General features: G+C 38.3%; 2 protein-coding genes and 1 long non-coding RNA gene across 4 annotated transcripts in view; 2 read left to right on the top strand and 1 right to left on the bottom strand.

The window, feature by feature from the left end:
• Positions 1-1,328: 1,328 nt before the first annotated feature.
• The window catches only part of si:ch73-127m5.1 (neurotrypsin), a 31,810-nt gene continuing 8,222 nt past the window's right edge, over positions 1,329-24,916 (bottom strand). The window contains exons 3-14 of the mRNA XM_044102959.1: positions 15,647-15,889; positions 14,755-14,893; positions 13,478-13,656; positions 13,194-13,341; positions 9,827-10,005; positions 8,963-9,104; positions 7,427-7,647; positions 6,344-6,485; positions 5,977-6,255; positions 5,485-5,607; positions 5,114-5,379; positions 1,329-3,535 (exon numbers count right to left, since the gene is read on the bottom strand). Of these exons, the coding sequence (XP_043958894.1) occupies positions 3,036-3,535; positions 5,114-5,379; positions 5,485-5,607; positions 5,977-6,255; positions 6,344-6,485; positions 7,427-7,647; positions 8,963-9,104; positions 9,827-10,005; positions 13,194-13,341; positions 13,478-13,656; positions 14,755-14,893; positions 15,647-15,889 (2,561 nt within the window). The 3' untranslated portion in view covers positions 1,329-3,035. The remainder of the gene's footprint in view (positions 3,536-5,113; positions 5,380-5,484; positions 5,608-5,976; positions 6,256-6,343; positions 6,486-7,426; positions 7,648-8,962; positions 9,105-9,826; positions 10,006-13,193; positions 13,342-13,477; positions 13,657-14,754; positions 14,894-15,646; positions 15,890-24,916) is intronic.
• On the top strand, positions 7,571-13,301 carry LOC122823386. The gene is made up of 3 exons (XR_006369326.1): positions 7,571-7,654; positions 8,949-9,140; positions 13,169-13,301. It is a non-coding gene; the product is annotated as an uncharacterized LOC122823386 (long non-coding RNA).
• Positions 17,694-24,636, top strand: LOC122823385 (E3 ubiquitin-protein ligase TRIM39-like). Of its 2 annotated transcripts, none has more exons than XM_044102961.1 (2): positions 17,694-18,101; positions 20,157-21,970. In XM_044102961.1, the coding sequence occupies exon 2, from the start codon at positions 20,159-20,161 to the stop codon at positions 21,842-21,844; it is 1,686 nt and encodes a 561-aa protein (XP_043958896.1). In that variant the 5' UTR covers positions 17,694-18,101; positions 20,157-20,158; the 3' UTR covers positions 21,845-21,970. The 2 variants fall into 2 exon arrangements, with proteins under 2 accessions (XP_043958896.1, XP_043958895.1); XM_044102960.1 differs by having other exon boundaries at positions 17,695-18,072; positions 20,157-24,636.

A 24,916-nucleotide genomic window follows, 5' to 3' on the forward strand; every position in this document is an offset into this window, starting at 1 on the left:
TTTATTTTTTTTTTTTTTTTTTGGTGTTTTTTTTGTTTTTTTTTTTTTTTTTTTTTTTTTTTAATTTACACAAAATATCTTTTTTGGTATTTTTTTTTTTTTAGAAAAGGACCATACCACTGAATTTTTTTCACACAATTTAAATACAGAAAGATACTGCCGGATGTAACTGCAGAGTTCGCTAGCTTCAGAACCAGAATCAGACTACTTTTTTTTAAGGCTTTAACCTGAGAGGGGAGCATCCCCAAACAAACCAGACTTTTGAACAAGCGAACTGGGATTCATTTAGCGGACTTAACAGGGCTGAATTATGAATGCCATTTACCCAACATAGACCTGGTGAACCACCTCCAATCGATCATCCATCCATCTGGCGCTGGACAACTGCCCATTCTGTTCACCCTTAAAAAACCATATCGCGGTTGGTAAAATGGTGTTTACACTGTCCAGCTTAAACATTGGCGAGAGGGCGGGGTACACCCTGGATTAGGTCGCCAGGCTGAAGAAAGAAAAAAGAACAGGACAAGAACTGAAAACCAATGCGGCTCTATGAATGACAATATCTTGCAGGAAGGGACTTTTAAACATTGTGCTTTGCATTTTATTCATTTTCAACTCTGTCCTTTAGTCCATTATCAATTTGAATTTGAAGGAAATACAAGCAAGAATAAAAAGAAAGAGAAAAGAAGGAATAAAGGCAAATTGAAGGACAAAAGAAAAGTTAGACGATCTAAAGAAGGAAGGACAGAGAAGGAAAAAGGAAGGAACAGAGAAAGGAAGGGAACAAGGAAGAAAAGAAATTGAGATAAGAGAAGGAAAATTGAAGGATAAAAATGATGACATAAGAAAGAAAGAAGGATAAGAGAAAGAATACTTAAGGACTGAGGAGGAAAAGTGAAGGAAGGATTAAATGAACAAACTACCAAACAAAATAATTTTTTGCCTGGAGGGGATCTGGATGAAAGAAAAGAGTGAGCAAAAGATGGAAAAATGAAGCGTACCATCACAGTATTTTTTTTCATATCTAAATAGACTGTTCTGAAAATTTTCCATTTCTACCAGACCTGGAAAAATAATTACCAACTTTTCCAGAATAGTAATCCTTTTAGGAGAACTTTTTCTGGTAACAGAGCAGACGGCAACTTTACAAAGGTTATTGCACTAGATTCCTTGTACGCTTCCCCACTAAGACACCAATAACCATTAACGCCAGTGACACCCCAACGGCAGTTTTATAGCAACACAGAAAATTAGTGCTGTTGCAGGCCGAGGCTCAATACAGCAGCACATGCTAAAGCAGTGGTTGGTCCTGAGTTAAGTTGATATTTTCTGCAGGTTGGATATCTAACACTATCTAAACTCAGGAGCAGCAGCTATCTATCCATTTATCTGAGGAACTATCTACTGTATGGGTCTAGAGCGATACAAAAAGGATATTTATCACCTGACGGAAGGCGTCCAATGGCTTTCAAACGAGATAATTTCCTGTACAGGCTTAAAAGGACCATACCACTGTTTTTGCTGCTTTTAAATATAGAAAGATACTAAAACTGTTGCTATGCTGCTGTCTCTGATCACTTTAAGGCTTTAACCTGAGAGGGGAGCATGGAGTTTGTTTGTTAAACTCCATGTTTTATCTTTTATTTGAAGGGTAAACGATCATCCATCCATCCATTTTCTGTTCACCCTTGTCCCTCATGGGTTGCTGGTGTTTATCTCCAGCTACGTTCCTGGCGAGAGGCGGGGTACACCCTGGACAGGTCGCCAGGCTGTCGCAGGGTAAACGATCAATCAGCGCCATAAATATCAGGAATTTTAAACATTGTTTATCTGGGATATAAGGAGTCCAGCAGAAGACCCACATTTCCTCAACTCTCTGTCCTTTTAGTCCATAAAAGTTCAATTTGAATATTGAAGGAAATAAGGAAGGAAGAATAAAAGAAAGAGAAAAAGGAAGGAATAAAGGGCAAATTGAAGGACAAAAGAAAGGACGATCTAAAGAAGGAAGGACAGAGAAGGAAAAAGTGAAGGAACAGAGAAAGGAAGGGAAACAAGGAAGAAAGAAATTGAGATAAGAGAAGGGAAAATTGAAGGATAAAAATGGATGACATAAGAAAGAAAAGAAGGATAAGAGAAAGAAAGAATACTTAAGGACTGGAGGGAGGAAAAAGTGAAGGAAGGATTAAATGAACAAACTACCAAACAAAAATAATTGACAAAGTCTGAAATACTGGAGTTACGTAAGTGGATGAAAGAAAGAGTGAGCAAAAGATGGAAAAAAATGGAAGGCAAAAATTACCAGTATTTTTTCATATCTTCTTTTCTTTTTCCATACTTACCCAGACCTGGAAAATAATTAGCCAACTTTTCCAGAATAGTAATCCTTCGCTGTAGCTCCCCCTTGTGGTGGATGAAGGCCAGAGCAGACGGCAACTTTATGCTAAAGGTTATAGCCGCTAATATTATTGTACGCTTCCCCCACTAAGACACCAACAACCATTAATTATTTCATCTTAGTTAGTGCTAAGTTGCAGGTCAGAGGTCATAAATACAGCAGCGCATGCTAAAGCAGTGGTATGGTCCTGAGTTAAGCAGCTAAATTACCTACGGCACTTTCACTTGTAACTTTTTAAGACAACAACCTGAAGAAATGAGCCCTGTTTGAAAAGTATAAGCACACATGAAGTTTTATATAAAAGCAGGGGATTATCTACATGATTCATCTCAGGTTTTTACAGAGAGCCTAAATATGTTCTGATTTAGTTTCGCTATTTTCCTAATAACTCACACAGAGGACAAATAAATAAGTTAGATTAGCATAGATTAATCTGTGACCATGTTCAGTAAATCCCTCCAATAGTTTTTGTCATGCTGTTCAGATTTGTCCCTGATAATTATCATGCTGTTAATCTGGATCATCCCAAACTTCACACCAATTTCTGCCTCAACTCTTAGTAAAAATGCTTCAATGCTAAGCTACTTCCTCCCTCCGGGTGGTCACGTGGCACAGGTGGTAGCCAATGGCACGGCCTCAATCAGACCTCCATCTGTTTGTTTTTGTCTGCATCCTCTGTGTGGAACATGTGTGTGTTCTTGAAGCTGGGCTGCTGATGAGTGTGTGTGTGTTTGAGCTCTTGGTGCGGGTCGAAGTGTTCATCGTGTGAAATGTCATCATCGGTGCGCGTGGGCTCGTTTCGCGTCGCTGCGGGCGCGTGCGTTTCCTCCAGATGCCCGTGCGTGTCGATGACCTCGTCGATCCAGCTCCTGAAGCGGCTCACTCGGGTGTACAGCGCCGGAGAGGACGGATCGGAGCAGCCGTAGCCCCCTGCGACGACCCCAGTCACGACCCATCGGCCTGATTCCTCCTGGCACAACAGCCCGCCACCGGAGTTGCCCTGGCAACCGTCGCCGTAAAGGAGGCTGGTGTCTGGCGGACTGCCGGCGCACAGCGTGCCGTGACTGGAGAAACTGTTACCGAAGCGCTTCTTGCATTGCCATGACGACATCAGAGCGACCCAGGAAGCGACGACTGAGTCTGTGAGAAACAAAAATGCAGGAAATATTTTAAACGTCAACACTTGATTAACTGAGCAGAGGATTTAATTCCTAAACAAAATGCAAACTCTGCTGTATTACGAGAAGTGTGACGGTTTTGTAGTGGAGTCATGATAGTAGTGAATGACCCCAGATTCTGGCCGTTTTCACCTGATAGTCTGGATTTACTTGGACCAAAATTGTAACTGCACCAGAGTTCACTTCAACTGAACCAAGATCAGACTTCACTTTTTTGGTCCGCATCCGAGTTTGGACCTTCACATGTCCCCAAACAAACCAGACTTTTTAGACAAACGAACTAGAGTTCATTTAAAGCGGACTTAACAGGGCTGGTGTGAATGCACCATAAAGTCCTACCCAACATAGACCTGAGTTTTCACCTCCAATCTGCTTGTGATGACGCTGGACAACTGCCCATATGGCCCACGTATAAAAACCATATCTACTGGTAAAATGTTTAAATACACTGTTTAAACATTCTCATTTTCTTATGAAGAAGAAGAAAAGAAGCAGAGACACAGGACAAAGAACTGAAAACCAATGCGGCTCTATGAATGACAATGTCTAGAACTCAAAACAGGGACTTTCTGTTCTGCTTTTGCATTTTATTCATTCATTCATTCATTCATTCATTTATTTATTTTGGCGCTGATCAAATCATTGTGTTCTGGTGATCTGTTAACCTCGTCTCTTACTTATTCACAAAACATTCCCTGTTTTGCCTGGAGGATCTGTCTGTAGTTTGTGCTTCATTTGTCTTAAATAGACTGAAAGTAGATGAAAATAAATATCTTTAATTAGAATTATTATTTCTTTGTCCTATCCTAACTTTTAGGAGAACGTTTTCTGGTAGTTTCTGGCAACTTTCACTGAATTCCTTGTGTCTATCCAACAACAGGTGGCGCCAGAGTGACACTAACTGACGAGTTTTATAGCAACACAGAAAATTGTCCAAATATTTAACTTTATTTCTTATTATCTTTGATATTTTGTCAAGTTAATCTAGGAAATTTTAAACATTTCTAAATCATTTTCTGTTGTTTCCACTATTTATTCTTTTTACCAGTTGTTCTGTGTCCTGTTTTGATATGAAATACTTCATTGAGTCCATGATGGCATCCACTGTGGATTTTTACTTTAATTTTTAATTTGTATGTAATTGTGATTAGTATCAATTATTTATCATTTATCATTCTGAATATAATGAAGAGCTTGATTACATGTATTATTACTGTCATCACTCCGATTATTTGTTGTGGTAGAAGTCTTTTTTTTATCATTGATTTTTAGTCTTTTTTATGTTCTTAATATTTTATTTACTCATGGGCAGTTTTAGGAATTATAAAGGCATCCTTTTGAGAAACATTTTACTGTAAAAACTAATATAAAACTTTAGAAAATATTCAAACTGATAAGATTAAAGTCAAAAGAATTTTTTGGTAAATGTTTTACTCAGCTTTTAATCATTAAATCACAATGTTTTCATGTTTTATTTAAGGATGCCTCTGGTTGTTCTGCATGCTGTTTATCAAAGATGAATGGGAGAAAAATCACAAACCCGGTCCAGTCCAGCTTGTGGTAACCATGACAACACATGATCCAGTTTTTGCCCCTGTGGCAGAGTCGGCAGCAGGTAGACAGGCTGCGTTTGTGTTTGCTTCAAACGTCACACAGTGGCCCTTAGCGCTGGGCAGCCTCAGCATCGCTAGGTCGTGGCCTCCACTCTGACCTTTGAACTTCCTGTGAACCACGACCTGCTCCGGTTTGAGAGTCTGCTCCGACGCCCCGACACGAACCACGTAACTGGACGGGTCGCTGCCGAACCTGCAGCAGAGGAACGGAGGGCGCTTTAGGAGGAAGCAGTGAACGGCTCCCGCTGGAGAATAATTTTGTTACAGGAAGTGATGAAGAGTCAGGAGCCGGATTCACCTGCTGAGGCAGGAAGCAGACGTGAGCGCCCAGCAGGGGCTGATCAGAGTCCCACTGCAGAGAGGACCACCAGATCCTTCTCGAGAGTGAAGCCACACCGACACCTGCCAGGGCCACGTCGTCCTAGGAGCAAATGCATAATAAAGAAACTTTCCCTGGTCAGGTTGATTATAATCAAGTATGATTTATTATGAAGTGATAAAATTATCTTGTCCAATAATTCATTTTTTACATCTCAGTAAAACCGAGGAAACCAATCAAACTCCAAACCTAGAGACAGCTAATAAAACAATGTTTATCTCTATATTTGAATACTTCTCTTTACAAAGAGCTTCTTAAATTATTATCTTAGTAATTTCTAAACAGCGCCGCCAATAGGAGTAATCATGATGAGCTTCCTCATGCCACCACTAGATGGAGCCATTGTAAATCCAGAAGCTTGTTCATGTCTTTGTGCGTATTTTTCTGCATCAATGTTCACCCTCGGTTTACCTGAGCGTGCTGCTCTCTCCTTGACTTCCTGTCTTCCCCTCGTCCTCCACCAGCTTCCTCATCCCGCAGCTCTCGTCCCGAGGTTTGGTCTTCGCAGCCGACCTCCGCAGCTCGACGTCACACTTCACCCCTGCATCCTCCCTGCGTCTGCAGCCCTGGACGTTCAGGCCGAGTGAAGGGCACTCGCCCAGGAACTCCTCCTTCCCAGTGCACCTCACCTGGTCCAGATAGATGGGCCCTTTCCCCTGACCGAAACCTCTAGCTGCTACTGCCCCACCACTGAGAAAAACAAACATCAGTGGAAGTCATCTCTCTTTTTTTGCACAGATTAAAATAGAAAGAGTCAAACTCTTATATAAAATTAAACCTGTGTCCAAGCTGTCTGCACACCACGGCGGCGTTGAGGTCGTTCCAACCCGAGTCGCAAATACTTCCCCAGTCTCCATGGAGATACACCTCGACTCGACCTTCCTTCCTGCTGCTGCCGCCCACAAGCCGCACCAGGGGTCCTGGCAGGGAGAAAAACTCATTTGCATTCATATTCGCGCATGTTCCTCTGCAGGGCCCAGTCTGCTGGGATGCTCTGAACTATGTGTCTGCTGACGGAGTTAAATGTCATCTGGTGCCTCTGCATTCGAGAGCTATTCTCATTCTAATGACCTGAACATGTTGGCAGGCAGACCTGCACCCCAGAGGAGCTTTTATTTTATCAGCAGCAAACTCTGAGACACACAAACACATGTGTTTGACATCTAGAAACAACGTAGTCACGTTCAGTGGCCTGCAAAAGTATTTACATTGTTAATCCTCTCACATTTTGTCACATAATAACCATAAATGCCATTGTGCTTTATTTAAATTTGATAAAATATCACAAAGTAGAGCGTAATTTTTGAAGCTGAAGAAATATACATGCAACGCCAAAGACTTCACTGTAGAAACACAAAATCTTACTAAGTATTTTTGGTCTAGTTTCAAGTGGAAATGTCTTAGTATGCTTAAGATAAGAAAAATTTACTTTCAAGTAACTTTTCAGCAAGATACAGAAGTCTGTTTTAAATCAATAATTCTTTAAAATTGGTGAAAAAGTACTAGTTCCAGTGGCAAATAATTTCACGTATAAATGTTTTATAGCTGGAATAATTGTTATGAACTATTTTACTGGTCTATCACAGACAAATCGAATAAAATACATTGAAGCTTATAATAATATGTGGAGTGGACTCATCTTTATGCTGTACAGACTTAAGACTAATTCTGAAGTCACAGATGCCATAAACATGTTATTAATTAAAATCAAATGTTTAAATGACCTACACTTGCCTGGGCTGAAGACAAGCCTGATTGAAGTGGCGATAGTTACATTGTCCAAATAAACAGTGAAAAGTTTCAGAACGTTAAAATCTGGCCTGAGTTTCACTTACTCTACATATTTGTCTCCGTGCGTTACCTGTTGAAGGTGCGATGACCGGCACTTCGTTGGTTTCCTGGCTGGATCTTCCTCTGCAGCGAACGCCAACGTCCTCGCTGTGGGAGCAGTCCGTCCGTCCCCAGATCCCATGGCGACAGTCCAGCAGGGAAGTCTCAGATCCTTCGCAGTGGACGTCGTCCAGGAGGATCAGACCGACGCCCTCCCCGAACATCCCATCCACTACGGCCTCAGTATGACCCCTGAAAAGTTAAGATGGCATAGAGGATTTATCTTTCTAACTTCATATGCGAGAAGACAAGGGAATTAATTGAATTAAAAAATTAATTCACTTAATTAACTCAGTTAATTAATAGCTATTAGATTATTTATTTTATTCTAATAAATAATGGTTATTTAGATTAAAATTAGTTTCAATCGATTAACTTAATAACTCAATAAATCCTGTATATTTGGAAACATTTACTTTTTAATTATCAAAGTTACCTGGGAGGAACCAAATATTTCAGCTGTCTGACAAAGTCTTTCTTAAAATATTTTTCCAGAAATTAAATGTGAAAAAATTTAATTAAAATTAAAATAATTTGTTAATTTACAAAAAATCTTTGTAAATTAACATGTCAACATTTTAACAGAAATTTTATTTGATAAAAATGAACAAACGCCTATTTATTTATTTGTATTATTTTTTAATTGAAATATTAAATGAACATTTTCTTCAAGATGCAAGCGACCTAAATCTCAAGAAAGTCTTCTTAGACCTTCTTCACTGTTGTAGTTTGGCCGCCATTCAGCAGAGGGCGCTGCTGGTCATCCCAGAGGGGAGCTGTTGATAAAGAAACAAAAATGGCGGCGGCACTATGCCAGAAGGGAAAGAGAAATGGTCCAAAAGGAGTCCGGTGTGGGATGGAAAATGTACTTTATGCGGTTCTGTTTTGAAATACAGACACTCGACAAGCTCGTTGAGTTTCACCTTAAAATAGCGCTCCTTCAGCCGAGCTTCATGGCGGAGCAGCGTCAACTTATCATTGAAATGTTACTGACGTGCTATGAAGGTGAGGATACTACGGTGGGAATAACGCAACAAAATTATAAAATGACGGGGAAAGACATGATCCCAAAAAGCAAAGTTTTTTGTCTGCTAAAAGCGTTTCATGGAGCGAAGTTTTAACATTCCTGCTGCTCTTGTTCCAGTGTGTGAGAGAACCGCAATATTGTGTTTATTCGGTCAGCATTTAATACAACTGACACAAAACAATGTTAAATTTTAATTATGTTCTTTTTTTATGAAGCATTTTATGAAAAACTAATCCTTTATGTTATGAAAGGATGGTCAGACCTTTTATAAATGCAAGAAATCCCCCAAAAAATATTTAATTAAATGTTAGTTGATTGATAAAATTAATCAACTTTAGATTAACTCAATAACTTGCATTCCTATCCAAAACATGTGGAGACTTGCACCAACACACAAAAGTACAGCTTTTAAAAAACATTTATTACAATTACAATAAAAATTCATTTTAAATATGCATTTTGCAAGGTTACAGCTCCTACCTGTATCCCAGCTGTCTGCAAACCACCTCTGCATGCTCCTGGCTCCAGTGGTCGTCACACACTGTCCCCCAGTCGCCATTGTGAAACACCTCCACCCGACCCTCCCAGGGAGTGTCGCCTCCAACCAGACGCACCACGCCATCTGAAACGTTGTCAAAATCTTCACTGTGGTCACCAGGTAACATTGATGCTTACAAACAAAACTGCTCTCATTCATTTTAACTTTCAGATTAATTATTGAGCTCACTTTAGGTACAGTAACTGATCCGTTTCCTGTTAGTTCCTGCTCGCCTCAGACAGGATAGTTATAATTTATTGTTGTTCAGGAGGTATAAATAGCTGCTATGAGCCTGATGAGAGTGTTTGTTTATTTGGCCAAGGTTTTTCACACGGGCTGTTTCCCAGGGTGGCATTCTAATGGGAGTGGACGAGTGGGGCATGAGCACTGTAACAAAAAAGATAACTTATCTATCTGCAATTTGTGTCCTGAAAGCATTTTTTTATTTTTTATTTTTTGGACTCTGCTCAAGCAGGAAATCTGAGGACATAAAGTTTTCGAAACTTGTGCCATCGTGGGGGTTGTGGGTAGCAGAAGGAGGATCTCACACCTCTGTGTGTGTGGCCTTGTATTTGATGGAGTGTAAGGGCCATTTTCCCAACAAATACTACTTTGTGCGAACCAACTTCTCCTTGTGGGGCCCATAAGAAGAAGTTCTGTTTTTAGGTTATAGCTCATAACACAGACACATCGTCATACCTCTACAACTGAGGACTCTGGATTGACTTCCACTCATTGTAGTAACTGCATTTATGCCAAACCCAGACATTTTCCAAAACCCCAACCATCACTAGTCTACTCCTAACCTGTATAAGGGCTGCAGGAGACCCCAGCGTCCTCCATGTGGTCACAGTTGTGCTGCTCCCAGTCGCTGTGGGGGCACTGATCCAGGAACAGCTCGTTTCCGGTGCACTTCACAGCATCCAGCAGGATGGGGCCTGATCCCTGGCCAAAGTGAGCCCACGACCAGGCCTTCGCCACACCACTGCAACACACGCACGCACGCACGCACACACACACACACACACACACACACACACACACACACACACACACACTTTATGCCAATCAAGCTTAAACTGGTCTAAAAGAAACATTACAGATTTTATGTGGAAAAAAAGTATTGCATAAATCCAGAAATAATCTTTGTTGCATTTTAAAAATGTTTTCACTTTTTGCGTCAACGTTTTTTGGGTAGTCAGAACAGGAAACACTGGCTTCTTATAATGTATATTTATTTGGATTTGCCTTTCAGGAATTCCTTAGTTTTGGTATTGTGGGAAAATATAAGATCAAATCTGTCATCACTGAATAAAAAAGCGCTTTATTCTGAATACATCCCTTCTTCACAGCAGCTCCCCTGCAACTCACACAAAGTTACTTAAATGTTTCAAACTAATATGCTGTATAAAGTACATATAAGAAATCCTTGTTGAATAATAAATAGCTACCGGGTGGCTCCTTGTAGCCATAACTTATTGATGGGGAAATGCTATAAAAGCCCTGCTGCGGATGTGTTTTTGTCCCTGTGTGTTTCTGCTTGTTTGAAATCAATGTTTAACTTAAAGACAACCTGCAGGTGACTTGCTGAAAGCAAAGAGAAGCAGCAAAACCAACAGAAACAGATGCTTTGGAGCCGTGGAGACCTGGAAACTCCTCCAAACACATCCACATTATTATAATGTTACAAACTTTGAAATAAAGGTGCTTATTGCAGAAGTAAAATACATCACTGTGTGTGATTTTAGTGGATAAAAACCTTCCGAATTCAGGCAACATTATTATTAATGTGTTTATCAATTTGACAAAACTTTGCCAATTAAAGGTGTTGGTTTAACATATTCACAAGGCTTGCAAGTCTTTTTTGCTCAATCCAAATATATATAAACATATCAGCCAAGAAGTCAAAACACTTCCTGACAGAGAGGAGTAAGAGGGAGAATCAGCTGAAGTGATTCTCACTTTGTGAATGATTGGGAAAGAAAAACACTAGAATGAAAACGTCGCCGGTGGACGCTGCTTGTTTGGAACCACCAACCTGAGACGTGAATAAAGAGAAAGGAATTTATTTATTTTTTGTTCTTATTTGAACAAAAAGAAATAAAACAAAAATAAATCTCAATACATTGTGAATGAAAATAATCAGGATATTTCTACAAAACGCTTAATACATTAACTCTAATGGAAGTTACATTGCAAACTTTGTGAGAAATGGACACATCTGAGGGAAATTTCAAAAGTTTTCAGCTGCAGATTATATGGGATTGTGGACAATCAGCTTGTCGTGGGCTAAATATTTTACTGGAGTTCATTAATTGGACTCTTGTATAGAAAAGCCTTTTTTTTTCGTAAAGGCTCTGTTTTGTCAGTGCTAAGAATCTGCAGTGAGATGAACATTATTTTGGATTTTTATTTTTTTGGTCTAGCAAAAGCTGTTACTGAATAATTGTGTCTTTGATTGGCATGCATTATTGGAATTTCAACAATGTTAGCGTAAATATGTATATATGCGCATAAGGTTATACCACAATACCTACTAAGCATTCACTTAGTGTCATTATTTGTAAAAATAAATAAATAAAATAAAAAATAAAACAGACTGAATTTAGGAAGCTGCAATGATCCAAATAAATTGTTTTAACATTTTAAATGCTAGTATTTTTAATTTAGATATATAATAAATCCAATAAAGTTACTTGGACTGTTTTTGTGCTGAATCTTTATTTATTTCTCTGCATCTGAAGCTGTCGGCTTAGTCCAGGGAGAATTTTGAGAAGTCTGGCAACATGAAGCAAGTTTGACACAGAAACTCACAATATTAATAAACTGGACCCTGTAGACTACAAAAAACATCAACCATTTTGCTTTGAATTGTCAGAACGTGTCAAACATGAGTCTGCGCCCCGGTGTGTGAACACCTGCAGATCGACGTCAGCTCTTCTTTTATTTACAAACACAGACACAGAGCCGTCCCCTGGCGCTTCGGGAGACGTGATGCAACCCAGAGCTGAACATGGGATTCACTTCTCAGTTACAACTTATTGGCTGTTTGACAGCTGGAGGGGAGAGGAAAACCTGCAGTGATGCAACGTAAACAGGTGTTTCCCCTGGATTGTTCCTCATCTACACGGCAAGAACTAGTTGCTCTCCCAGTTTCTCCTGTCACTCAATATTTCCAGCTCACTGTGTAACACAATCGGCCTAATGAAGCTCTTTAACAAACGTAGCTCTATGTAGTTTTAGAGGAAAAGATTAAAGAAATGAAGTCCCATTTATCGTGGTCACAAATTCTCTCTATTATTAGCCTTAAAAAAGTAAACCAGAAAATGCATTTGTTTAAAAGTAAAACTTAATCAGCCTGTAGAATAAACTTTAGTTAAATATGAATACAAAGGTTTTCATTTGAACTAAAATAATAAGATTTCTGATTTGACAGATTTAACCAAAGATGCATTAATTAACTTTTTGTTTTTGTTAGAGTTGCCTTTCATTCATAATAACTGGAACATTTATCAATATTTGATGTGTATTATCTTTGTTCTTTTGATGACTTTTGACAAAATGTAATGTTTATGTTTCACATAATCAGTTACTGTATTATGTTATTATGGTTTAAAGCACTTTGAGTTGCCTTGTTCATGAAATGTTCTGTACAGGTAAACCTGACTATTAAAAAATTTGAAAACATTGAAAAATGAAATAAATATCCGTATAGCAAAAGCATTTATTTCCCTTTGACTTTTTGTTAAACTTCAACGTATTTCAGTGTGATATTGTTTGACAAAAACAAAGCTGTGCAAAATTGTAAAATTGTGCATGGCTTTCACATTTTTTTTACAAATAAAAATCTGATTAGTGATTCTGAAGAGGACTAAAGTAAAGAAAAATACCAGATTGAAGGATTTTTGAACAGATTGTTAAATGCGTGGGGGAAAAGATCTTTATTTGTTGAGGCATGAAATGTAATTACGCTGAAATTAAAATTTCTTCTTAACTTGAGTTTTAAGCCATATGCAAATTTAATAAAAGGGAACTACTCAACTTATGTTTGGTTTTATATGTTAAACATCAAACAAACAAAATATTTTGCAACGTTTCTTTGAAATTTTTTTAATAAGAGTCAAAACTAAACAGATTTTATTTTTCAGATGACAAAAATATGGATTGACATACCCGTAACCGAGCTGTCTGCACACCACCTCGGCGTCTCTGTCGTCCCACTGGTCGTCACAGACGGAGCCCCACCGGCCCGCGTGGAAAACCTCCACACGACCTTCGAAGTCTTCCTCGCTTCCCACCAAACGCAGCGGAGGGCCGCTACCTGTGAGGAAAGTGGATTTTATAGTATATGTGAGCCTAAAGTGTTGGGATTATTCACAAAGAAAAGAGGTCACTTTGTAGCTCAGGTGTGACGGGGAAAATATTCAGGTGTAGTTTTGATGAGAAGTCACGCTGACCTTCAGGTGGCGCACACACCACAGCCGCCTCGTTTCCATGGCTGCAGTCACCGGTGACAAACGTCCTGCTTCGGCATTTACTCAGAGCATCCTCGTCTCCACGGCAGCCCAGACGCTCATAATGGAAGAGGCCAGAGCCTGAGCCAAACTGGGAGAGCTGGAGCGCAGTACCAATATCACTGGAAAGATTAAATTAAAAAAAATAAATGGGAGCAGAGTGGTTTTTTTTTATCCTTTCCACTTTCATCCAGGGAGATATAATCATTCAGGTGCTTCCTGAATCTGACTGCATTGAACTAGATTCAGTTTGTGCTGAACTGCAGGGTAAATTGGATGTTTTTAACTAGACTGGAATCGAAATCTGATGGTATTGGACTAAACTGTCATTCAGCCGATCAATACGAGTTCCTGCTAAAATAAATAAAACTGAACTGAATTAAAGGTACCTGAATGGATGTAATAGCACTGAACTGAAAGGAAATGGACTGTAATTCAAACTAAATGAACTCAAATATGATTGAACTGAACTAACATGATTGGAATTATACTGAACAATTTTGATTAAACCTAATTTAAATGAACTGAATCCACTGAACAGATTCTAAATTGCCTAAATTAAAAATCACCTGAACAGAACTGAAGGTAGATGTTGACATGAAAATAAAATAACTTAGGAGAACAAAATTTTAACTAAATTAATCCACTGAACAGATTTTAACTCAACTGAACTAAAGTAAGCTGAACTAAACTAAATTTTACTAAATCAAAAAGAACTGGAAGATAACCTGAACTGAATTAAATCAAATTGAATTTAATGTAATTAAACCAACCTGAACTGAATCAATTCACCTTATAGAATTTAAATCAAAATAATTGACCAACTGTTTTTAAATGAGCTGAACTGAAATGAATTAAAATGAATCAAAGTGAATATAAATTAACTTCTACTGAACTGAATCAAACAGATCAAATTAAGGTGAACTGTAATCAATTGAATGAGTTGTAATGAATAGAATTAAGTGAACTAAATCCTCTGAACTGGTTTTAATTTAACTGATTTGAAATTAACTTAACAGAATAAAAACAAATCTAAATATTCAGTTCATGTGACTGAACTGAATCCATACAGAACTGAAGTTAGTCGAAATAAATTAACTAAATCCACAGAACGTCTTTTAGTTAAACTGAACTAAATAAACTTTTAATCTAATTCAAACCGGACTGAACTGAATTGAACTTAACCAGATTACATATTACAGTATTATTTTATTCCATACCTCAGACCCAGCTGCCGGCAGATAACAGTCGCGTCTCTGTCTGTCCAGTGGGAGTTGCACACCGCCCCCCACTGGCCATTCAGGTAAACTTCAACCCGCCCGCTGTCGGAGGACGCGCTGCCAACCAGACGAACCGCCCCTGAAAATCGCAAAGCACAAATATCTATCTCTGCTGAGTAGTAATAATTGTAATGAAGACGTAATCATTAAATAAATGTACAAGTTAACGTCACTAATTATAGTGTAGTTGCTACAAAATCAGAATATAATCACTAAATCACGCTTCACAACCTCTCCGGAAAATGAATGGACATTGACCTAAGCTGTTAATTAACTCTGCAGAGTCCCATTACATCATGCTACATGCATGTGTTGGGTTTGTCTCTGCTTGACCCATCACAATTACGGCAGTGGAGAAGTAGCATTGACGTTTCACAAAGCCAAGAAGTCTGTAATTAGTACATAAAATAAATAGTGTCTACCAGACACATGGGTGAGGTTTTCTGAACACAACCCTTACTTCAAGAAAAACCTCAATTAGTCACGTAATAAATTAAAACAAGCTTGATAATTTCCATTTGCATGATGTTTTGTTTTTCTCAAAAAAAAAACTTGACATTTTTAGTCTCAACTGTAATTTTGTTTACAGAAACTTCAGCATCCATTTTATTTGTTGTTTTGTTTATTAGCTTTGGATATTTACAATGTCAGTTCCAGGGTAAATGTTCAATAGAAATGAAAGTTTATTGATCATTGGCAGGGCGTAGTCACATTAATATTACCTTAATATTACCTTAATATAGTTTCAAGACCACAATATTATCGTTTATCACAATAACTTCTGGGACAATTGATGACGAGTGTAATCGGACCTGAACACGTGTTGACGTACCTTGGTGGCAGTCGCAGTAAGCCCAGCCGATAGCGCCTGAGTTCTGCCTGAAGAAGCACCAGGGGTTGGACTCTCGGTCCGGGTTCCTGCAGTAGCTGTGGTCGCCCAGGCCGCGGCCCGGATACTGCATGACATAGTCTGGAAACTCAGTCCACTTCAGACACGGGGCACCAGAATCCGTCTGGGACACGGTGCCGTTGTAGTATCCCAACTCGGTGAATCCCTCAGAGCAAGACAGAGGCACTGCAGGGAGGTAGAAGAGCAGATAAGGGGAACTGCTGAGGAAGAGCAGAGAAAAAAGATGTTCTGGATGAAATGAGGAGGATTTAGGTCAGTGTGAATAAGAAGGGCATGTTGTGAGGAGAAGAAGATCACATTATCCCCATGTCTGTATTTCATCAAGACATAAAAGTTAGCATGGATCATTCTATGTCCAGTCCCACAGCAGGATTCACCCGATCCACACTGAGCACGATCAAACCCGCCTTAATGCAACACCAGCTAGCTCGAGTAATCTTCTCTGAGGAGGAAAAAAAACATGAGAGTGAAGCTTAGACGGACTGAGAGGGGAAACTGCTGACATCAAAGTGTAGCAGAATTAGGCCACAAAATGTAGAGCAGTCAATGTGCTGAGGATCAAACAGAACCAACAGCAGCGCTAATGAAAATGATAAAAACAAACCCAGAGCAGAGATTGTGCTGCGTTCCAGTTAAACACAAAACCTGGAGCAGGTTTTGACGTCAGACCCAACGTAACAACGTTCTAGTTAAGAAGTTGGAGTTTCAACGTGGCGTTGCTCGTAGACATGTTAGCGGTAGCTCTAAGAAACATAATTTTAAGCTTTACTTTCTATAAACAAACAGCACTTTTATTTATTTATTTCATTTTAAAGTCGCAGGCGCTACCTGTAGCATTAATTTTTGACTCACTTGTACAAGTGTATCTAAATAAACATGTTTCCACCACATCTTATTACTGTTGATGTGAGTAGCGGCCATATTGAATCGTCAACTCCACCTTACAAGTTGAAACTGGGGGTAGTTGCTCCCAGTTTCCCAGTGGGAAATCCGACCTTGGAGGGTATTCCAGTTGATTTATCTCACTGGCAATTTGGAATTTTCCAGTTCCAAGCACAACTGGAACATGGCATTAAAACTGGGAGACCAAAAGCCTGGAACTAGGAAGATGAAAAACATTTAATTAAAGGGAACTCAATTAAGTCTGGAATATCAGCCCTTTGCTTTTGAGCTGAAGGCATTTTAGGCAGAAGGCAAATCTGAACTTCTAATTTTTATCCAACTTAAAAGCAAAAACTAAAAAAATCACTCAAACCATAACACTATAACCGCTAAAAGGTGAAGTAAATAACATCACTTATCGCTTCATCATGGTCCTTTTTAGTGGGTTGTTGCATCTATTGACATTTTATCTGCAAAGCAGCAACAAATACAGGAAAATTGGAAAGGCTAACTATTTGATGTGATGGCCAACTGCAAAAACACAAAATTTCACTGATTGTTCTTGTTTGTAGACCAAATATCTTAATGTGATGTCATATGATGACTCAGATCATTCATTTATAGGTTAACTGTATTCAAACTGTTGGGGCAGTGAGGGGATTTTTTTATTTTCACTCTTATTTTATTTTTTTCTTTCTCTTTCATTTTGCAACAACAACAGTTCAGTTCATCTGTGTCCTTACCTTGTAATCTTAAGGTAGAAAGCTGCACAACTTTTAATTTATTTTTGTTTTTTTAGTTCTTGGGTGAATTCCCCTTGAACATCTTTGGGGGATTTTCAAAGTCGAGCGGGAACTGAACTATGATTAATGGTGGAAGGATTCCAGCGTTAGTGCAACAGACTTATCTCAGCAACACACACAGCTCGGCCATCCAGGAACGTTATCACCCAGATGCAAGTCCTAAAGCACACACACACACACACACACACACACACACACACACACACACACACACACACCGACAGACTCACACAAACACACACACACACACACATTCAAAAGGTTTTGCTTGACTGCAGCAAACACACAAACTTGATCCAGTTTGGATGCAGAGAAGATGGAGAGCAGTAAAATCCAGGAGGTGTGAGAAAACTACTGAAGAAAAAATTGAATATCTATGAATGATTAGGGAGCTTAAACAGCCTTCAACATGAAAAATCTCCACACACAAGAAATACGTGCCTGTCCCTTTAAGAGGCGTAGTGCAGGAAACAGAAAGTAAATTAGGTTTTCCTGTCGAGTGTTTATAGCTTCAGCCGTCCACGTCTCTCAGCAGCAGCACATATATGTTGATATTTCTGTTCCCTTTAACTACAAAACTTCTTGTTTTCTGAGTTTTGTGTCTACAATCTGTGGGGATGGGGACACAGCGGTAACCTACAGGCCAGATAAGCAGCAGAAGAGGTGAGCTGAAACACGTCATCTTTACCAGTGTAAGGACACACACAAAAACAAACTAATTAGCAGTCTTTCGACTTTTCCTGCAGCTCCCCCCTTTTAAAGTCAAGACTACACTTGGAAAGGAAGTAAAAAGAGAAAAGCAATGCTTAGTAGATGCATGTAGAAAATGCAGTGCGAGCTTTGTGTGGCTTTTCAAGCTTTTCAATGTTGGTTTTGTTTTGTCTGGCACAGTAAACATAAAACAAATTGGACTGTAAACAGAGAGGTTCATGTGTTTTATGACAATAGCTGGTATTTACAGGGCGTGGGTCATCCACCACATTGTCTGAGTAACCCTTTGTGTGTATTCATTGACAGATTGCTTCAAAAGATACATGGCTTATGTGATTATCTTTTGGTTTATAAGGAAGCTTGTTACCATTATCTGAGAAGGAAGTTGCTTATATAAACTTTACTGATCTATATATAAAATATATAATTTCTGCTTTACTCCTTTAAAGGAGGTGGTTATTATGTCTAATTCTATTAAGTGCCTTTTACTCACTCTTAGCAACAAACCATTTAATGGTGCTTTGTTACTTTCACAGAGGCAAATTCAGCTATAGCCATAAACTTTGATGTATTTCATTAGGATTATATGTGACAGATCAACACACAGTACCAGTCTGAAGTCTTTTTGCAGCCTTAAACACGTTTTCTTCCAGGAATTACCCCTATCCATTTTCCCATCTACTATAATGATCTTTTGAGACTTGAAGAGTAATATCTGTAAAGCAGCAGACTGCAGGCTAGTAACAGCAGCAGAAAGCCTAAATAATTAACCAACTCATGTCAGTTTGATGTTTTTGTGCAGTGAGTACTCAAAGTACATTTTTGTACAATAAGTACATTTTATTCTCTTATGTATCAAAAACGTAAGAATCATAACTAAACAAAATTATAACCGTAATATGTTAATTTGATATTTTCCAATCAATCAGCCAGAGAGTTTTGAATTTGATCAGCTCTAATCAGTGATCATATTCTTAAAATGCATTAAAAACTTGTTTAATTTTCAGTCTGCAACCATCAGCATGTATTTTAAAGCGTTTAGAGAACCTAAAATTAATTCCTTAATTCTCTGTTGGATTCTAAACTACTACCTATGTCCAGGAATCAGTGCAAAGTTTTGTCTTTCATTTATGTGCTAAAGGTTTTATTAAATTATCTAAAAACACAGCTCTGGAAAAAATAGAGACCACTGCACTGAACCCCTTTGAAAACCTCCTGGTTCTTCCACCAAATATTCATTTCTGAACTCCTGAGTTAAAACATCGGTATTGTTGTTTCTAAATTAATATGAACTTGTTTTCTTTGCATTTTTTGACATCTGAAAGTTCTGCATCTTTTCTCATTTTCTGTCAATAAATACTAAATTTTTATTTATGTCAGTAGTTCATAGAATAAAAGAACAATGTTCATTTTACTCAAACATATACATATAAAGAGTATATTCAGAGAAACTGATAACTTTAAGTGGTCTCTTAATTTTTTTCAGAGCTGTATATATTTTAATCAAAATAAGAAAAGCCCTCAAAGAAAACTGGAATATATATTAGAGTAATATATAATTTAGGATTATGCTAGAATCAATAGAGTTAAAAAATAATAAGAGCAAAATAGATATTTTATTTATTTAAATTTAAATCTTTATTTTAATACCATAAAATCCTGATACTTCTTAAAAATGTTTATGGGGTTTATGTAATATTTTTTTTTGTTTTGGTTTTCTCCTGGGTTTTTTGTGTGCCAGTCAAAAATCACCAGAACAGCCAAGTGATGTCTGGTACACTTTGTAATAGTTCAAACACTGAGTGGAGATGCTCCAGTCAATCAGCCAGAGATGACAGCCAAGCAATTTTACTTGAAGGATCTAATATTGAAAAAAATATTTTTTTAAATCATTTTCCTTGTTTTTGTTGTAGGACAAATCAGAATTGGCAGGTCAGACCTCAAAGCATGAATCTATGAGCCAGAAAAAGTCTGTCTTAATTCATTTCTGACATTTAGCACATTATCTTGATGTAATTGGGCTTTGTATTTTTTAGAAATGGCATCCGGTGGAAGTCTCTTAACCGAGGAACACTTACTGTGTCCCATCTGCCTTGACGTCTTCAATAAACCCGTTTCCACACCATGCGGACACAACTTCTGCCTGCCCTGTATCACGTGCTACTGGGACACCACGCTCGTCTGCCAATGTCCGATCTGCAAGGAAGACTTTCCAAACAGGCCCAACCTTAAGGTCAACATCTTCATTGCAGATCTGTTATCACAGTTCAAGTCTCTTCATGTCCGGAACGTTCACACCGAAAGGTCAGCAGGTCAGCAGCCGGTCAGCTGTGGCAGCGAGGTGCAGTGTGACATCTGCAGCAGCCAGGCTGTGAAATCCTGTCTGGACTGTGTCTCTTCGTACTGCGGCAGCCATCTTCAGCCTCATGACATCGCTTTTGAGCTAAAGAGACACACGTTGGTTGATCCTGTGGAGAGTTTGAGGGAAAAGGTGTGCAGGAAGCATCACAGACTGACGATGTTGTTCTGCAGGAACGACAACTCGGTGCTTTGCGACCTTTGCATCGGATTGCGGCACGCCAACCACGATGTGGTTTCCGTGCAGAGGGGATACAACGATATGACGTGTCAGGTGGTGAGAAATGAGGCCAAAGTGCAGCAGATGATTCAAGAAAGGATGCAGAAGGTCCAAAACACAAAGGAGTCACTGATACAAGGCAAGTCGGATACAAAAAAGCTGATAGAAAATGGAAGTCGGGATCTAACGGAGTTGGTTACTGAGATTAAGAGGACCCAAGAGGAACTCATAAAGGTGTTTGAAGAGAAGCAGAAAGCAGCAGAGAACCAAGCAACGGGGTTAATTACAGACATGGAAAAAGAGATTTCTTCTTTGAAGGTGACGGCAAAGAATCTGGAAGAACTGAAGGACATTAAAGACCCAGTCTGTTTTCTCAAGAGGTACCCAAACCAGTCCCTCCTCCCACACACCGTGGACCTGTCCACACACAACTTCATCAGGCACCTGGAGGTGAAGTACATGCATAAATCTGTGAGAAACTCAATGTCTCAACTGCAGGACTTACTGGGTAAACTGAACGAAGAACTCAACAGATTCTCAAACAGCACGGACACATCAAACAAGGCAACGCTCAGGTACATGCAGCAGTACGGGGAGAACATCGTGCTGGATTTTGACACAGCTCACCCCATGCTCACCTTATCCGCTGACGGGAAGCAGGTGTGGTACAACATGGGCACGGGTTTGTGGGGAAACCAGACCCGAAAACCCAACATGTTCACTCAGCATCTCGCCGTTGTGGGGCAGAGAGGATTTTCCTCATGCAGGTTTTACTTTGAGGTTCACGTGGGCCAAAAGACAGAGTGGTGTCTGGGCGTGGCAACGGCGTCGCTCCATAAGAACGGGGCGATAGTTCGGAGTCCGAACTCTGGACTCTGGGCCATCTGGTTCTTAGTAGACAAGTTTGAAACCTTCAGCTGTCCAGGCGAGGCGGTGTGTACAGGGAAAGTGGAGCATGTCGGGGTTTTTGTTGACTACGACGGAGGTCAAGTATCGTTCTTTGACGTGGTCAGAGCAGTACACATTTACTCTTTCACTGAGTGTCTATTTACCGAGGAGCTGTATCCGTACTTTAATCCATGCGATAATGAGTACGGTTCAAATCTGGATCCAATGATAATTGTTCCCGTTTCTTCTGCAGAATGAACAGAGTACTTAGAGACCGATTAATTTATTTAGGTTAGACTGCAAAAACAAAATCTTACCACGTATTTTTGAAGTAGGACAAAACTAACTTACAAGTAACTTTTCAGCAACATATATTAACTATTAAATCAATAATTCTTAAATATTGTCATATTTAAGTTCCAGTGGCAGATTATTTTATTTATATCAATAAATTTTTCCCATGTTACAAGTGAAATAATCTGCCAGTGGAACTAGTACTTTATTAACCAATATTAAGAAATATATTTACTTAAACAAGCTTCTGTGTTGTGCTAGGCAACTGGCTGGGCTTTGCTATGGTTGCTAGGTGATGGACTGGGGTTGCTAGGTAACGGCAATTAAGTGCCTGTCAGTTGTGACTCATGAGGAGGTTTTTGAAACAGTTTGTCTTTCCATACATCAAAATACATAAAACATAGGAGAAGTGTCTTGTTATAAGTAAAATAATTTGTTAACATTGTTAAGGAATTACTTACTTAAAACAAGTTCCTGTATTTTGCTAAAAAGTTACTTGTAACTTAGTTTTGCCTTATTTCAAATATACTAAGATATTTTGCACTAGAAACTAGACAAGAAATACTCGGTAAGATTTTGTGTTTCATGCAGTGTAGAAAATAAGTGAAGCTAAACTGCATTTAAAAGGCACACTTTGTAGACTATTTCTAAAAATGAAGTTTCTCTTTTTCTTTTAAGTTCTGGTTCTGATCTGAGTTTTGATTGAATTTTTTCACTGCAAAACCCTGGTGGTTCTGAGACATTCACTGTCTGCTGACCTTCATTTGCTGCACTGATTGTTCGGCGCTGAAAACTGCCTCAGGATGCATCGCTCTACTCCTGACGCCACCAAATTTGTCCTCTGGTGTCATCCTAGGTCAGCAGCACGTAGCACCAAATTACAAACAAATCGGCCTAACTTTTACCAACTATTTTGTGCCACTTTTAATTAACATTTTTTAGTTTTTTGGGGAACAAACACTGAAGTGATTTCTTTTTTTGTTTGTTTTAGTTTTTTGTGCAGATATAAACATTTTTATATGATTATTTATTGTTATTGTCAGTGGCTTTGTTTGCTAGCTAAACTGTAAACCAGAGGTTTACAACCTGCAACTCCGGAGCCACAAGAGACACTTTTGACCTTCCAATATAGCTCTTAATAACTTTGGCTAAATTAAAAAAGAATCAGCTATTGTTTCTAAATTTAGATATGACGGCAAACTCGGGTTTTTGACAGTTTTTTTCAGTTTATTTCTACAAAGAAAAACACTAAGGTTCTAGAAAAATGTTCAGGTTGGAATTTGTGTTTTATTTTTCATCCCACAGAAAATAAAAATCCATCCTTCTTTTGCTAAATTTTACATTTTAAATCCTAAAATCAGAAATGAAATGGAGGTTATTTAAAACTGACAACAACCTAAGAGTAAAAATGGGTTTCGGGTTCTAAAAAAAACCTCAGCAGGAAATCACAAAGAATTAAGAAAAAGAGCTGTTGTAGCCGTCTAAAAACAAAACTTGTCTTCCTTTCATATTAATTTTAATTTATCTTCACTGTTCAGCCCAGGAACAGCCAGTGAGTCACTTTGTTTTATCTCTGCTGCATCACATGCAATTTTCAACGATGTTTTCATCTAAAATCTATGCAGTTAGTCCCTCAACCATTTTGTAGTTTTGATTGTTTCATTTAGACCCGTCTGAGTCTATATGACTCATGTCTGGGTATAAAACTCTCAAACAATCCAGTTATAATTATTTTTTACTTTTTTTCTCGTGTGAAGAAATGAGGGTACAATAACTATAAAAACTATTCACCTCTGGAATATTTGCCTTAATAAATCAATCATAATAAACAAAATATATTGTTCAGTTGGGGGTTATAATTTTTATGTCTGCGGACCCAAATAAGAACTAAGTTTAATATAAATTCTCCAGATAATAACATACGACTGAATTGAGTTATATGTGAGACCAGAGCATTTTTATTACCCTTTCCTCCATAATTTATAACAATAACAAACTAAAATAAAAATTAAACTCACACAGGATGGTTGGTGAGAAATGTTTTGTTCTCAGACATGAAATGGTTTTTAGGGGATCCCACAAGGATCCGTGTTAGATCCTTTATTATTCAACTTTTATATTACTAATCCTACTGAACAGCGTGTTGATGTGAAACCGCAGACGTATGCTGATGATTCTGTCTTATATAAAACAACTGACTTAGTATCCGGTAAGCTAACAACTGTGTATCAGAGGATCATTATTGGCTCAGTCAGTCATGTATGACTCTAAATTTAAAGATGTTTTTTCTTACAACCCCCTAACACAATTACAAAGTCACCAAATTTAAATATCTCGGGGCGACCCTTGAATATAAGAAACTCAAATGATTAAACTCGGCTTCATAAATTTTAAACTTATTACCTCTCATGCAGATGAACGTTTATGCACGTTTTTCTGGTCAGGCTGGTAATAATGTTCTTAGACTTCTTGACTCTAAAAACCCTGGAAAAAAAGTTACTGAGTTTTGAAAATGTTAGATTATTTAGTAATATGTCTTAGTTATAAACTTGCAAATGGTTCTCCTCTGATGTTTGATTCTTTTGCATACTCTTTAAAGTTGATTTGATCAATGAGAATATAAGCTGCAATACCATTTTGTCGTACTGTTAAAAGGCAATTTTCTATTTTTTTTTTATTATGTAACCAGTCAAGGGAATGCTGACCTATAATCTATAATCTGGTACGTAGCATTAAACAGTGATATTTACGTTTGAGCTGTGTACTGTCCCTTTTTAATAAAGTTCACCGTTTTTATTAAACGACAAAGCATAGCAGTGAAATCAGGAATAACTGGGATCTAATTTAAAATTGAGAATAGACATAAATTTAATAAGATTCAGAGAGATTGCTCACTTTACACTCGCATTTTTGTGCAAATCTGTGAAATTAAATTTTTTATTCACCAGATCCTCCTTCAATTAAGCTTTAATGTCTGAAGGAAATCCCAACTTTTCAATATCTAACTTAATTAGAGATTAAAGAAAACACCAGGAT

The sequence above is a fragment of the Gambusia affinis genome, linkage group LG20 (genome assembly GCF_019740435.1).
Source record: "Gambusia affinis linkage group LG20, SWU_Gaff_1.0, whole genome shotgun sequence".
Classification (NCBI taxonomy): domain Eukaryota; kingdom Metazoa; phylum Chordata; class Actinopteri; order Cyprinodontiformes; family Poeciliidae; genus Gambusia; species Gambusia affinis.